At 45.2% G+C, this 13,265-nt stretch overlaps 1 protein-coding gene across 5 annotated transcripts in view; it reads right to left on the bottom strand.

Moving 5' to 3' along the window:
- Positions 1–13,265, bottom strand: part of Raf1 (Raf-1 proto-oncogene, serine/threonine kinase) — a 77,444-nt gene that overhangs the window by 935 nt on the left and 63,244 nt on the right. For all 5 annotated transcript variants that reach the window (XM_013145026.3, XM_013145027.3, XM_003463187.5 and 2 more), the window contains 6 exons: positions 3,408–3,492; positions 2,779–2,955; positions 1,797–1,843; positions 567–685; positions 255–386; positions 37–171 (listed from right to left, as the gene is read on the bottom strand). In XM_013145026.3, the coding sequence (XP_013000480.1) occupies positions 37–171; positions 255–386; positions 567–685; positions 1,797–1,843; positions 2,779–2,955; positions 3,408–3,492 (695 nt within the window). The remainder of the gene's footprint in view (positions 1–36; positions 172–254; positions 387–566; positions 686–1,796; positions 1,844–2,778; positions 2,956–3,407; positions 3,493–13,265) is intronic.

A 13,265-nucleotide genomic window follows, 5' to 3' on the forward strand; every position in this document is an offset into this window, starting at 1 on the left:
CATTTAAACCTATCTCACACCCCTCTGAGGCTTCACCTGGGGGAAGAGAGGCCGCTCCTCCTTCACTTTCTTCACACAGTCAGCCACCAGCCGCTTCATGGCCTTGGGGCAGTTCTTGTAGAGCTTGCTGAGGTCTGGTGAGGCGTAACCTCGGCCCACCATGAAGATGATCTAAGGGGAGACAATGGTGAGTGGAAGGAGGGGGGAGACCCATAGGTTCACGGGCAGTCAGGGGCTAAGGAGCAGCATGTCACCTGGTCACGGTTGTTGATGTGGGAATAGGGGAGCTCCCCTGTCATCAGCTCGTACAGCACAATGCCATAGGAGTAGACGTCTGACTGAAAGCTGAATGGGTTGTTGTCCTGCATTCGAATCACCTCTGGGGCCTGTAGGGACAGACCCATGCATCACCCTTGAGGTGGCCCCACAGATACCACGGCCAGGTGGTAGCTAAAACCAGTTCAGGGTTTACAGTCTTTGCCCAGCTGTTGCAAGTGCACCTACTCCAAACTGACTTCGCTCCCACTCTCCCAGGAAGCATCATCTACCAGGTATGTGAGACTCACCATCCACAGCACAGAGCCAGTGGGCTGCTCCACCTGCTGAGAACCACTCCAACGTGACTTCACTGTTGCCAAACCAAAATCACCAATTTTCACTGTTAGGCCTTCATGGAGAAATATATCTCAATGCCTATTAAGGACTCTGGCTTCAAAAGAGTCAATCTTAATTTGAAAAACTTCCCAAAGGTGCTTTTCACAATGACCCCTACCTACTAACCCTCACTCAGCCTTCTTTGCTCTGCATCTACTAAGTTTGGGAAGCTTTGAAAAGTGTTTTCAACTTCCCTTCTTCTAAGATGCTCATTCCCATATCAGATGGGGGCTCTCTCATCTCACAGCCTTCCTGTGTGATGCTAACAAAGCATGGCCTAGACACTGCCCGCACTTGGCACTCACGGGCCATCGAAACAGAATTCCTGCCTAAGTGCTAACAGCTGGCATTCAGAAATTTCCTCACTTGATGACTTTAAGGCAACTAATTCCCTCCAAGGTAAAGTAGTCTGGCAGTGTATATCTGACTGACCTGGCCCAGGAATTCAAGCCTGCTTAAACTGGTAGTGTCTGATGGCATGATGTATTTTGCTGCCCCAAAAAACTGCTACTAAAAGATGTTCTGTGCTTGAGACAAGTACATAAAATAGCCACATAGGCCACCTCTCCTGATCCTGCTCCACACACCTCCCTCAGCCCCTGCCCAGAAGCATGCTTCTTGCAGAGGATTGGGTATTACATGCCACACCACTTAGCGTGAAAAACCTTAGCCATTCTTCCTTCTAATGAAACATGTTAAGTCTTGGGAAGGCTTTTGGAAACCCTCATGACCTCCAAGGAAATTACTTCAGACAATGTTCAGTAGTAATTTTGGAAATCTTGCTCGAGTAGCTTACAGTTAATTTCTCACCTGATACATAAACACAGTGTCACAAACTAGAAATAAAAAGACTATAATAAAAACAGGTGTTTCAAGTCCCAACACTTCAAATCACTTGCTGAGAAACACCTAGGAAAGAAAGTCACTTCCTTGGACACTACCCCTCACAGCGGGAGAGGCAGAGACAGCCCAAGTCGGCTTTGAGGTCTGTTACTCTTAAGCACCAACCTTTTGACTTCTTCCTGTTTTTGGCCGCTTTCCCTACAAAGCTAGTCCCTGACACTAATGTTCTTGTGATATCAGTTACCCTTGTTTGCTGAATCTGAGCTGAGACTTCCAATGACATAAACAGTGAAGGATACTGTTGGATTTCATGTCCCGGTGGATGATGTTCTTCGCATGCAAGTAGCTGTGAAGGGAAATAAATCTGCTAAAAACAGTGGGAAAGAGCCAGTTTCAAGCTATAGCTAAGAATGAAGGCACCTGTGGACCTGACTCTGGTAGGAGTGACAGGCTAGCACTGGTCCACATCACCACTCACCCCAAGGAAGGCCACAGACGAAACATGCTAGTGCTTTAAGCATCAGTTTTACTCCAACCTAGTGTCCACTGGCTGATAGGACAGGATGGTACAGCCTGTCCCTACATGACAGCATTAGTCACCAGGAAAAGGAAGCTCAGACACATGTAGCTACCTGGATTCGGACCAAAACTGCAAAGCCAAGTAAGAGAAGGAAGGGACACAGGACTAGGTATTTCCTATCTTCTAGGATTCTATTGCTATGAATGTACAAAACCAGAGACAGGAAGGAGAGGCCCAAGGACTGGGATGGGGAAGGACAGGGTGACAATAAACACAGAGGCGTCTTTGTGGCTGACATGACATGATAAACACTGTGCACACATGGAGGATGGCATGTGAGTTACAACAATAAAGTTTTTAAAGTGGTATTACTCAATTGCTTAAAATTTAGTTCCTTGTGAAGGCACCTGCCATAGGAATTCTGAGAGATCCGGAAAGGCAAGCACCCCACCGGGCCATGGCCATTGGGCAACTGGATTGGAAAGAACCCCAGGCACAGGCCAGAGGGCAATATGGAGTTGAAGCACTGAGGACACCTGCAGATTTCACCTACCCACTTGAGCAGGGGCCCGGCAAGCAGTGTTCAGGGGCCTCTGGATGATTCCCAAGTATGGCCTGGCCGATGAGGACCTGAGACAGGTCCCAATGCCTGCCCCTTGCCAGCCAGCAGGCAGGCCACTTGGCATCACTCAAGGTTGAAAGGCTCTTCCAGTTCTGCCTCCCACTTAGGGCTAGCTCAGCGCTCAGCCATTTGTACTCACTCCATGCCCTGTGCTGTCTGTCGAGCGATATCAATCAGTTGGAACATCTGGAATTTGGTCTCCTGGACGTGCAGGTGTTTGTAGAGGCTGCTGCCCTCACACCACTGTGTCACAATTGCCAGATTGTCCTTCGTCATGTATCCCATAAACAGCAGGATATTCACATGCCGCGTTTTGCTGGGAAAGATATGAGAGGATGCTCAGGAAGTCTCTACTGTCCCATAGCCGTGTGTCCTCGTCACCACTGGCAGAAGCTCAAGCTCTCAGCCACAGTGTCATCATCCTCAGTGCTGGCCTTGTCCACAGAGCCATGATCAGTGACACGGCTCTCCATGAGTTGCAAGACCTGTCCCCTGTGGAATCCTCCACCAATCAGCCCCCTCCTGCAGGGCACAGCAACTCAGGATATGATGCTGAAGTTTTGCAACCCAAGTAAAGTAACTTGTCTATAAACCATTCTTGGAAATAAAGGCAAAAATGGGACCTATTTCTCCCAATCTCAAACCAAAACCCAGAGACAGAGCTGGGTGTGGAGTGCAGTGTGTCTAGACAGGGGTCCACATGACGAGAACATGGGTATCACTCTGCTTGGGGTACAGCACATGGCTGCCTCAAGGTGCAGCACTCACCGCAGCACCGCCACCTCGTTCCTGAAGGCCTGGAACTGCTCTGGGGTTGGGTCCACCACCTTCAGGATCTTTACCGCCACATCTCCTGTAAATGAGACCATAATCAGGAAACACACTTGGTCCATCAGACTGTGAGGTGTTTCCAGGTACCCTGGTGTTGAGGAAGCATTTGCTTCTTCGAGTCTACCCTTCATAAAGATGAACAGACCTGCAAATTTCTAGATCAAAGTGCCAAAAAAAAGTCATCCCAGAGTTTCACTGTCATCCTTACCCACCCCAAGACCTATAGCAGGCTTGGCTTCAATGATCATGTGGTTTATCTGGTAGCACCAGAAGTGAGGACAAGTGTGATCACCTTTGTGACCAGAGAGGTTGTGGCCAGTGCATGGTCTTAAGACAGCCCAGCAAGCCAAGCTCTGCGTGAAACACTGAACCAACTGGCCAGCAGAGGGGCAGAGACACCTTTTTTTTTTTGGTCTTTTTGAGACAGGGTCTCCCTATGCAGTTCAGGCTGGCCTTGAGCTCACTTTGTAGCCAAGGCTGGTCTTGAACTCGAAATGATCCTCCTGCCTCAGCCTCCTGGCTGAATTTACAGGTGTGAACCACCAACGCCTGGCTGAGATGCCTTTTTTTTTGGTGCCGGAAATTGAACTCAGGGGCCTTGTACTTGCCAGGTACTGTATCACTGAGCTATATATATCCCTGGCCCCAGAGATGCCTCTTGTAAAAATAAAAACAAATCAAAAGACACACACTAATGTAAGCCCCCTCCCCCTACACTCTACTGAAAAGCACCGTAAGGATGGACAGCTACTGAGCCTGCCTCTGTGCACTTTCCCCTCCTTTTGGCTATACTGCAGCACAAATGCTTCCAGTCTGATTCTGCCCTTGGGAGACGTTTGCACCCGACCATGTGTCACACCAAGTCCTTGGGGTTTTTTTGTCTTTTTCCTTTTTATCAGTACTGGGAATCGAACTCACGACTGCCTGCTTGCAAGGCAGGCGCTTATGCCGCTGAGCTAAATCCCTAGCCCCATCACACCAAGTCCTATGCCCCCCACCCAGGACCCACACCACACACCTGTGCCTATGACCCAGGTGCTAATGTAACTCAGAACCACCCAGCTTGTTTGGCTCTCTTTCGTGTCCCAGATCTGTTACCAACATGTATACAGTGGTGGTTATCATGAAATGACTCCCCCTCAGGATCCTAGGGACACCTGTGACAAGCAATTTACAAAGCCCAGGCCTTTCCATGATGCTGGTAGCAGTTAGCACAGGGCCAAAGGGCAGAGTGCTGCTTGAGGCACACAGGCACACCCACCATGGATAGATGGCACTGCCAGCCTCTATCTCACATATCACTTGCCCTTCTGGTTTTAAATATGATAAATCTTTTAAAATAACAGAAGCTTTGTGATGGATACCCACAAACTATCCTGTACAAGTCAGTTATATTCCCTGCACAGAGTAGTCCAGGCGGACCACAGATGGGATATATCCAAGATACAATGCATCCCTGCTCTAAAGCAGCCTCCAAAAGACTCACCCAACACCTGTGTGCCTCCATCCACCTTGTGCAGGAGATGCCTACTGTGCTCAGTCATCTCCTACCTAGGAATGTGGTTGTGGCATGTAAGACCTCTCCCTCTCACAGAAGCAAGGCAGGGAGTTCCTGTGGGAGGATGAAAAAGACTTCTAGGAGGAACAGGATACAAGGCAAAGCTGTTTCAGTGGGAGAGAGGATACAGTGAAAAGAGAACAAAAAGCCTCCACAAGGGTATCTGATCTGGGACTGGCATAAGACAGGGGTGGGCAGGTGTCTTACAGCAGCCCAAGATAGGGACAGGACAGGGGCTGACAGTCGGAATGGCAGGAGGACACAGAGGCAGGAACATTGAGGGGAACTGGCCCGCATGGCAGCCAAGCAAGCAGCAGGGCCAGAAACACGGCTGGTGCTTCAGGTCCTGCAAGCACACAGCTGTCACACAGAGCATGGATCGGTGTACACAGCCCTGTCAGCCTACTTCAACTTTACATAGGATGACAGATTGTGGTTTCTTACTAAAACCACAGAGCATGACAGTTCTTGCCTCGCTTATGTGCAAGTGATGCCCACACATGGCCACTAGAGGGGCTCAGTCTTCTGAGATGGATGAACAATCCTTACAGAGGGGTTTCAACTCACACAATGGCTTTCTACAGGTACTGAGGTCCTTGTCCTCCAGACAAAGATAACCACGCCTCTGTGGGGTCTCGAACAACCCAGGCTCCATTTCACCCAAGTGATGTCCAACCTCCCTAAGCCTCACCCCTAGGAGGCTCTGTTCAAGAAGATTCTCGGATCCTAAAATGGCGGCTTGCTAGGGGATCCGGTGGAGAGTCTCTCCAGAGAAATCATATTAGATGCTAGAATATGACAACATGGAGAGGGCCAGACGAATGGATAACAATTCTTATTAACCAAGACAGCACGGCTGGAGGATTTAAAGTAGTGCTGAGACTGTGAAGGCTGATAACGGGAGGCTGCAAATCCCGCGCCTTTAATGCAGCAAACTGACCTGTGGACCCAACAGGAAAAGCTGTGTTGGCTTTTGGTGACTGCTGGAAATTGAGATCCAGGACCCCGAGAAGCAGCCAGGACTGCCCCATTGCACCAGAGGAGATTGTGAAAGGCTCTGGAGCTCCGAAGCCGAACACTGTGTAGCTTTCTGACCATTCCACGCTGTGCCAGGAGCGCAGTGAGGGCGAGCGGCGTGGTATGCAGTACACTCAAGAGGAGAACCTGCACCGAGCCCTGGTGAGTACTGGGGATTGGGTCCCGCGGGTGCTGGGGTTGGCCAGAGAACATCTTGGAACTGGACAGAGCCCGCCACCACGAGGACATCAATAACACAGAGAGTCTGGCGGAAGACATCTTAGAGTTGGGCAGAACCTGCGGCTCAGTGACATCACAGAGTCGCCCCTGTAGAGAGGTCTGGTGGAGGACATCTTGAAATTGGGCAGAGCCTGATGCCGTGTTGGCTTCAGCATCATACAGAGAACTAAGGGAAGACATCTTGGAATTGGGCAGACCCGCTGTGCTGGTGCTCCTGTCACAGAGAGGTCTGGAAGAGAACAGCTGGGATTTGGGCAGAACCCTGTGCCACGGTGACATTAGTCAGCTGCTTCTGGCACAGAGAGAACTAACTGGCAGGATCTGCTGGGGCTGAACTAAGCCTCTGCTTGGAGCCCAATAAGCAGATACAAAATAGTCACAACTCAGTGACATCCAGAAAGTACAGCCTAATTTACGGATTGACTGGCACAGAGGCTGGAGGCTAGCCTGTACCACCCCTGCATCCCAGCCTACCCCAGATAACAGCAAATTGGGGAGGACAGCAAAAACTCAAGTCAGCATGCTTCTGAAAGGCCCTAAGCAATACGGAGAGAGCCAGAGACCCCCAGGACACTCCAGCCTGAAAGAATCCAGAAACATGACAAGAGATAAAAATTTTAAAAATCTCCAGCTGCCCAACATGAGAAAATAAGCCCAGGAGAAGTAAACAACTGAAGAGAACAAGCACAGTAACCATCCAATACTGGACACAGCATCAGCCAAAATTAAAAAATACCTCTATGACCTCATAGATGAATTTAAAGCTTACTCCTGATCCAAGTGAGGCAAGATATAAAGAGATTAATTAAAGAAATGACAAGCCCCGCTCAAGAGAACACAGATGGAAGAACTGAGGAAATCAGAAAACAAAGAGAAACTTCTAAAGAAGAATTTAAACATAACTTAGAATACATGAAACAGATCCAAAGAGATTACCAGAAAACTCAAAACTCCATTGAACACTGGGAAAATATCCTGACAGAAACTAAAAACAGCCTTCTGAAACTTGAAGAGAGATTTATGGCATATGATCGTGAAAGAAAAAGCCTCTTAAAAATAACAAGGAACCAGAAAGAAACAATTCAAAGGCTAGAAGATGACAAAAAGATACATAAGAATACATAAGAATAAAGATACATAAGAATAAAGAATGTGAGTGAGGAAGCAGGAGCAACCAAAAATGAAATACAAAGAATATTCACAGATATATTAAAGCAAAATTTCCCACGCATAGCAAAAAGAAATGATATCTAGATAAAAGAAGCATACAGAACACCAGCAACCAAAACAGATCTACGCCTAGACATATAATAATCAAGATTCCAGAAATCCACCAAAAGAACAGAATATTAAAAGCAGCCAGAGAAAAGAAGCAGATTACCTACAATGGGAAAATTATCATTATCAACACAAACTTTCAAGTCAAGAAGGGAATGGGGAGAAATATTCCAAGTCCTGAAAGAAAACAATACGCAACCAAGGCTCATACACCCGTCAAAACTCTCTCTCAAAATTAATGGAGAAATAAGATGCTTCCAAGACAAGGAGGAAATGTGGGAGTTCGTGGCCACCAATCCAACCCTACAGAGAGTGCTGACGGACATTCCAGAGAAAGAGAGGAATACCAGGATTCCAGCAACATTGGCAGAAAGGCCTCAATGAACGGGGCAGACAGTGGAATGAGGGAATAAGGTGGACAAATTATAGCGGAAAAGTGGAGTAGCAGATATGAGGCAGAGACGGTAAGCTATAGTCTTTAGTATAGACAGCTCTGAAACACTATAAAAAAAGGCAGAGGTCATTGTTAATAGTGTATCAGGATTTAAAAGACACAGTAGTCTTATCGCCATATTTAGTTTGAATTTAATTAGTTCTGGTCTGTTCACTCATGTCAGATTTGAGGACACAGGCATCTGACCCAAAAATAGTAAGTTATACCATGGTAACTATCCTTCTTTCCTATTAAGTTAAACTGAAATCCTGTATTACTTACATTGTCATATTATAACTGATCTTAATTGAATCTGAATCATAAGACCATGGGTTGGCCTTGGCTGATTTTATTTGAATTTGGTATGCTTGTTAGTATCAACCCTAAAAGTAGAGGCAACTACTCTGAAGATGACATGATTTAAAGGATATCCATACTGTTATTAACTATTAACAGCTCTCAAATCCTACAATGCTTTCAAAGTTGTGTTTTTATAAAAATAGATAATACTATGTTTAACTATATTAAGCCGGTGTTGTGGACAAATCTATTGAAAATAACAAGAGAAAACATAGTAACTACGGAAGATCACCTATATTGTGGTCTTATATGTCTTATCCATTGCATGTTTTTCTAGGAATTTGTTTTGCTGTCTTGTTATGACTTGGTTTTCCCTATAATACAAAGAGGACAGATATATATGTAGAAATTCACACATGAGTTTTTTTAAAAAAAAATATTTTCGGGAACAGATTATATAATGCAAGATGTAATGAACAGATACTCTGAAGAAGAGATGCTAAGAAACCCAATGCTAATTTTGTTGCATTATGATATAAATTCTAGCAATACTGTTGTTCGCTGATTAGAATGACATTGGTCTGGTCTCTTGAGTTCAATTTCAGCATATGTAGAGATGGGGATGGCTACCACGAAGAGAATGAAAGATGCAATGGTAGTTATTATTGTCTTCCCTAATGTTGGATCTTGAAGACCTAAAAAGCCTTCATCATCCTGTAATGATTTGGTTAGTTCTATAATATGCAATAAGTATATAAAGTGGGTGAAGATGGGGACAACTATTTGTAAGAAACTAGAGACAGTTAGATAGACAGTGAAGATCTCCAGTGGACTTGCTTTGAAATCTGTATTTCTTTAAATTGTTTTTTTAACTGTTTTGTTCTGTTTTGATATGTTTAATCTTACCCTCTTTGAGATGTAAAACAAGTGTGTAGGACTGATAACCATATTACTGAGTTTTTGTTTGATCATTGAGCAGAACTGTTTGTAGTGTCACTTTTTGAATGTCATTCTAAATACTTTAATTTTGTAACCTGAACAGCTATTTCTAACATGACAATATGTAACTTATCAACCAGCGATTTCTTACCGTTTGTTTTTCTGTAATTTTGTATTATTTCTTTTATTATTTGTATTATTTCTTTTATTATCTCCATGTATTTTTTTTGTTTCCTTTTCTTTAAATAAAAAAAAAAAAAGAAGAAGATTCTCAAGTTGGCATGGGGTCACATACTTATAATTGCAGCACTTTGGAGGCTGAGGCAGGAGGATCATTGAGTTCAAGGCCAACCTGAAGTACTGGGCTCTCCACACAGCCCAGTGAGGGCCATCTTGCACACCCACCCTGGGCTGCAGCCTTGCTCTCACCTCCTCCTCAGCACTTGCACAGCATGCCTGCCTTTCCTCATGCACTGTCCACATGAGAGTGTGAACTCCATAAGCGCAGGGCTTGTTTGTTCACTGCTTCATTTCTAGCCCCATAAGAATGCATAGTGTTTACAATTAAAAATGAATGGGAACAAACCGAGTGCACAATAGGGTACCAAGGCTGGGGAAGGGTGCCCAATGAATGGTTACTCGAAGTCCTAGGAGCAACTGCACATTAGGGTGACTAGAAATGACAATAACATGCATTTCAAAAGCTACATGGTGTCTTGGCCTGTTGGCTAAGATCAAGTTTAAATACCAAAAGAAAGGAATCTGAAATTTTTCATCAAAAAAAGAATGATAAAAATTGGAGGAGACAGAGAACTCCCAAGATCCGACCATGGTGGGACTCAGGCAGCTTATTCACCTGCCCTCTTGTTTAGCGCCTGCAGCAAGGACCAGGAGGAGACCAGCGGTCCCAAAATCTGGCCATGGTGGGACTCAGACAGCCTATTCACCCACTCCCTTGGTAAGCACCTGTGGTGAGGGTCAGGAAGAGAACCAGAATTCCCAAGATCTGGCCATGGTGGGACTCAGCCAGCTTATTCACCTGCCCTCCTGATAAGTGCCTGGAGGAGAACCATTACCTGTGAGCCTACTGCCACACGGGCTGAAAATCAAGCACCCTTCCCCTGCCTGCCTCCCACCATAGCTACTGGAGATAGATGTCTCAGCATCTCTTGGGAGCATGACCATACGCAATATAGCAAACATGGGGGATTTCCTTCTATCTTCTGTTTGAAGGCATAGGTTGTTTTCACTGTTTTGTTTTGTTTCTTTTGCTCTATTCAGTATTATCAATTGGTTTTTTTTTTTTCCTCAATTGGTTTTAATAATGTTCTATTTTTGGTTTGACTTTGCTATACCTAATTGACTGGACAACTATTGTAAAGTTAATGAGATATACCATGTACCTATTACTACTATCCCAGTATCCTACTGTGAAATCCTGTACCAATTTCTCTGCATTGTCTCGACTGGCTTTGTTCTGTCTTGTGCTGTTGTATTTTTACTACTTTCAAAATAAAAGAAAAAGAAAAAGAAAATTGGAGGAGACAGACATGTTTTAATCTAACTTATGCATATCGAAACATTACATGGTATGACATTAATATGGGCAACTATTTTATGAATCAGTTAAAAATAAAATTTAAAAAGTGAATGAATTCTAAGATGAAACCATAGATGGGCGGCAAGTTATGAATGACTATCTGCAGGAACTTCGTGGATAGTTACTCAGGCACAGGCGTTGCAGTCTGAGGCTGAGTGGGCCTCCACCTGCCTGGGCTCCCAGGTCTTTTCCACACTCACCCCAGGGAGCTGAGGTGGTACAGGTACTCATTCACAGCTGCTGACTGCACATTCCTCTGGCCTTCTAAGCTCACTCTCATAGAAAAGACTACATGGTGACACATTTTCCTTCTATAATCATGCCAGCTCCCTGTAGCTGACAGCCTCACTATTGGGAAGACCAGCCCTCATGAACCCCAGAAAGCACCGTATAAGGGGTGAAAATGGTGGTATTTATGGAAGGAGGGAGTTCACAGGGGAGTCTGTAAGGCAGACATTCCCATTTTTTCTTCAGAGCAAAGCCAGAGGCGAATGTGCCTCCAATGGTCTAACTTGGGGTTTTTTTCTACCTTATAGGACATGAAAGCAAGAGATTCCATAGGAACCATGACAGAATTCTCAATCTGGATGCTTCCTTGGGCTCTTGATACCTGTGTACTTCTCTTGTGATTCACAAAAGGAAGCTGCCAGACACCTTCTGCATCCCAGGGCTGAGTGAGGTGGGCAGTGAGTGGAGCACAGTCACTGCCTGGTCTGCCTTCAGTATTTCTAACGTGAGACTGGGTCCTCAGGACTAAAACCCCCCCTAGTGAAGGAACACTGTGCAGACAGGTTAAGATACCTTCCTAGTCATCATTCTTTTAAATCAGATATTTATACTTTATTATAGACCACTGTTAGAAGGAAGAACTGGTCCCACTTGGTACATTTACATTTGTTACTTTTTTTTAAAAATAGTTACCGGGGGTTGAACCCAAGACTGCACATGCTAGACAAGTGCTGACCACTGAGCAGCATCCCCAGGCCTATGTATCTATCTACCTACCTATTTTGAGACACAGCCTCACTAAGCAGCCCAGGATACACCTGAACTTGCAATCTTCTTGCCTCAGCAGTTGTGATGACAGATGTCTTGTTTTGACTTACACACCTTTTCTCTTGCTCTGCCCAGAGGGGTTGCCTGCCCTTATTATAATCATTGGCTTTTTACAACAGAAGGACACTCAATTTCTTTCTCTGATTGACTGCATCACAGTCTGACCTATCATAGTCTGACCCATGCCTCCCTACACTAAGTCCAAGGTTGGCCCCAAAGGGTGGGCATCTCCCCTACCCAGGACCAGAGGCAGGTGGAAGCCACCTTTACTTTCAGCTTCGAACTCTGTGGCCTGTGTGACTTGTGGTGAGCAAAGCTGGCGCTCCCAGGGGGTTGAAGCTGGCTGTAGAGGCCTCCTCCACAGGCACAGAGGGAGCCCCCTCAAGCTGAGCTTCTGTCTCTACTATTCTGGACCTTATTTGCTTGCACAGCTGCTAAACTGAGCTCAAATATTTTTGAACTGAAAATCCTAAACTGCTATTTTTAAGACGCTGCATAGATTACATTATAAACAAAAATTAGACACATACACAGAAAGCACAAAACTCTCAGCCTAGAAATACCTACTTTCTTAGCACACCACATTCTTCCTCGTTCATGCTATTCTTTGCTCCTTGGGCCTACAATAGCTCTACTGCCAAAGACTAAAGTGCATACAGTGGGCAGGAAACAAGCCTAGAGCAGTGCTGGAAATGAAGGCCTTGAAAAACTATAGGATGAAAAAGTCCACCTGCTCCTAATGGAAACACTAGACACAATAACCATACTCCCCACCTCCAGCTACTAGCAACCTGCAACACAGCTACTAGGTCTGCCACGGACCTGTGCCCTTCCTGAGGCCCCTGCACATCTGAAACACTCTGCAACTATGTCACTTCTCTCAGCAGCAGTATCTTAGACATGAGTTTCAAAAAGGAAGCATAAAAAAGATTACCAATGTTCAGTCTTGTGCTATTTAGGGCCAAGATTTCTCAGATGATTGGCGGCAAAGGCCACAAACTGTATCCACTCAGGACACTGCGGTTTCTGTTTTCTGCACCATCAATTTCAATGCTCCTTTCCCATGATGCTCTTAAAATTCCCTCCACTTTGCCTATTTATCTATAAAGACAGTTGTCATGGCATCCAAAGTAGAAACATAGGCACCTATGTACTTTCAGATTTTGCTGGATTGTAATCTGAATTTAGAAGAGATGACTTTTTGGAAGCATGCAACAAGAAAATACTACCTATATTTGCTCATATCCTAAAGCCAGAGGCATTAAAAATTCTGACACGGAAATATGATGCATGCCAAAATACTGAATATTACCAAAACATACAAGCTATACTAAAAGTTAAAATAGCATCTTCCTTACAAGTGACAAAGCATCT

This window comes from Cavia porcellus, unplaced genomic scaffold, assembly GCF_034190915.1.
Source record: "Cavia porcellus strain 051 isolate PalLab524CR breed Dunkin Hartley unplaced genomic scaffold, mCavPor4.1 scaffold_27, whole genome shotgun sequence".
Taxonomy (NCBI): Eukaryota; Metazoa; Chordata; class Mammalia; order Rodentia; family Caviidae; genus Cavia; species Cavia porcellus.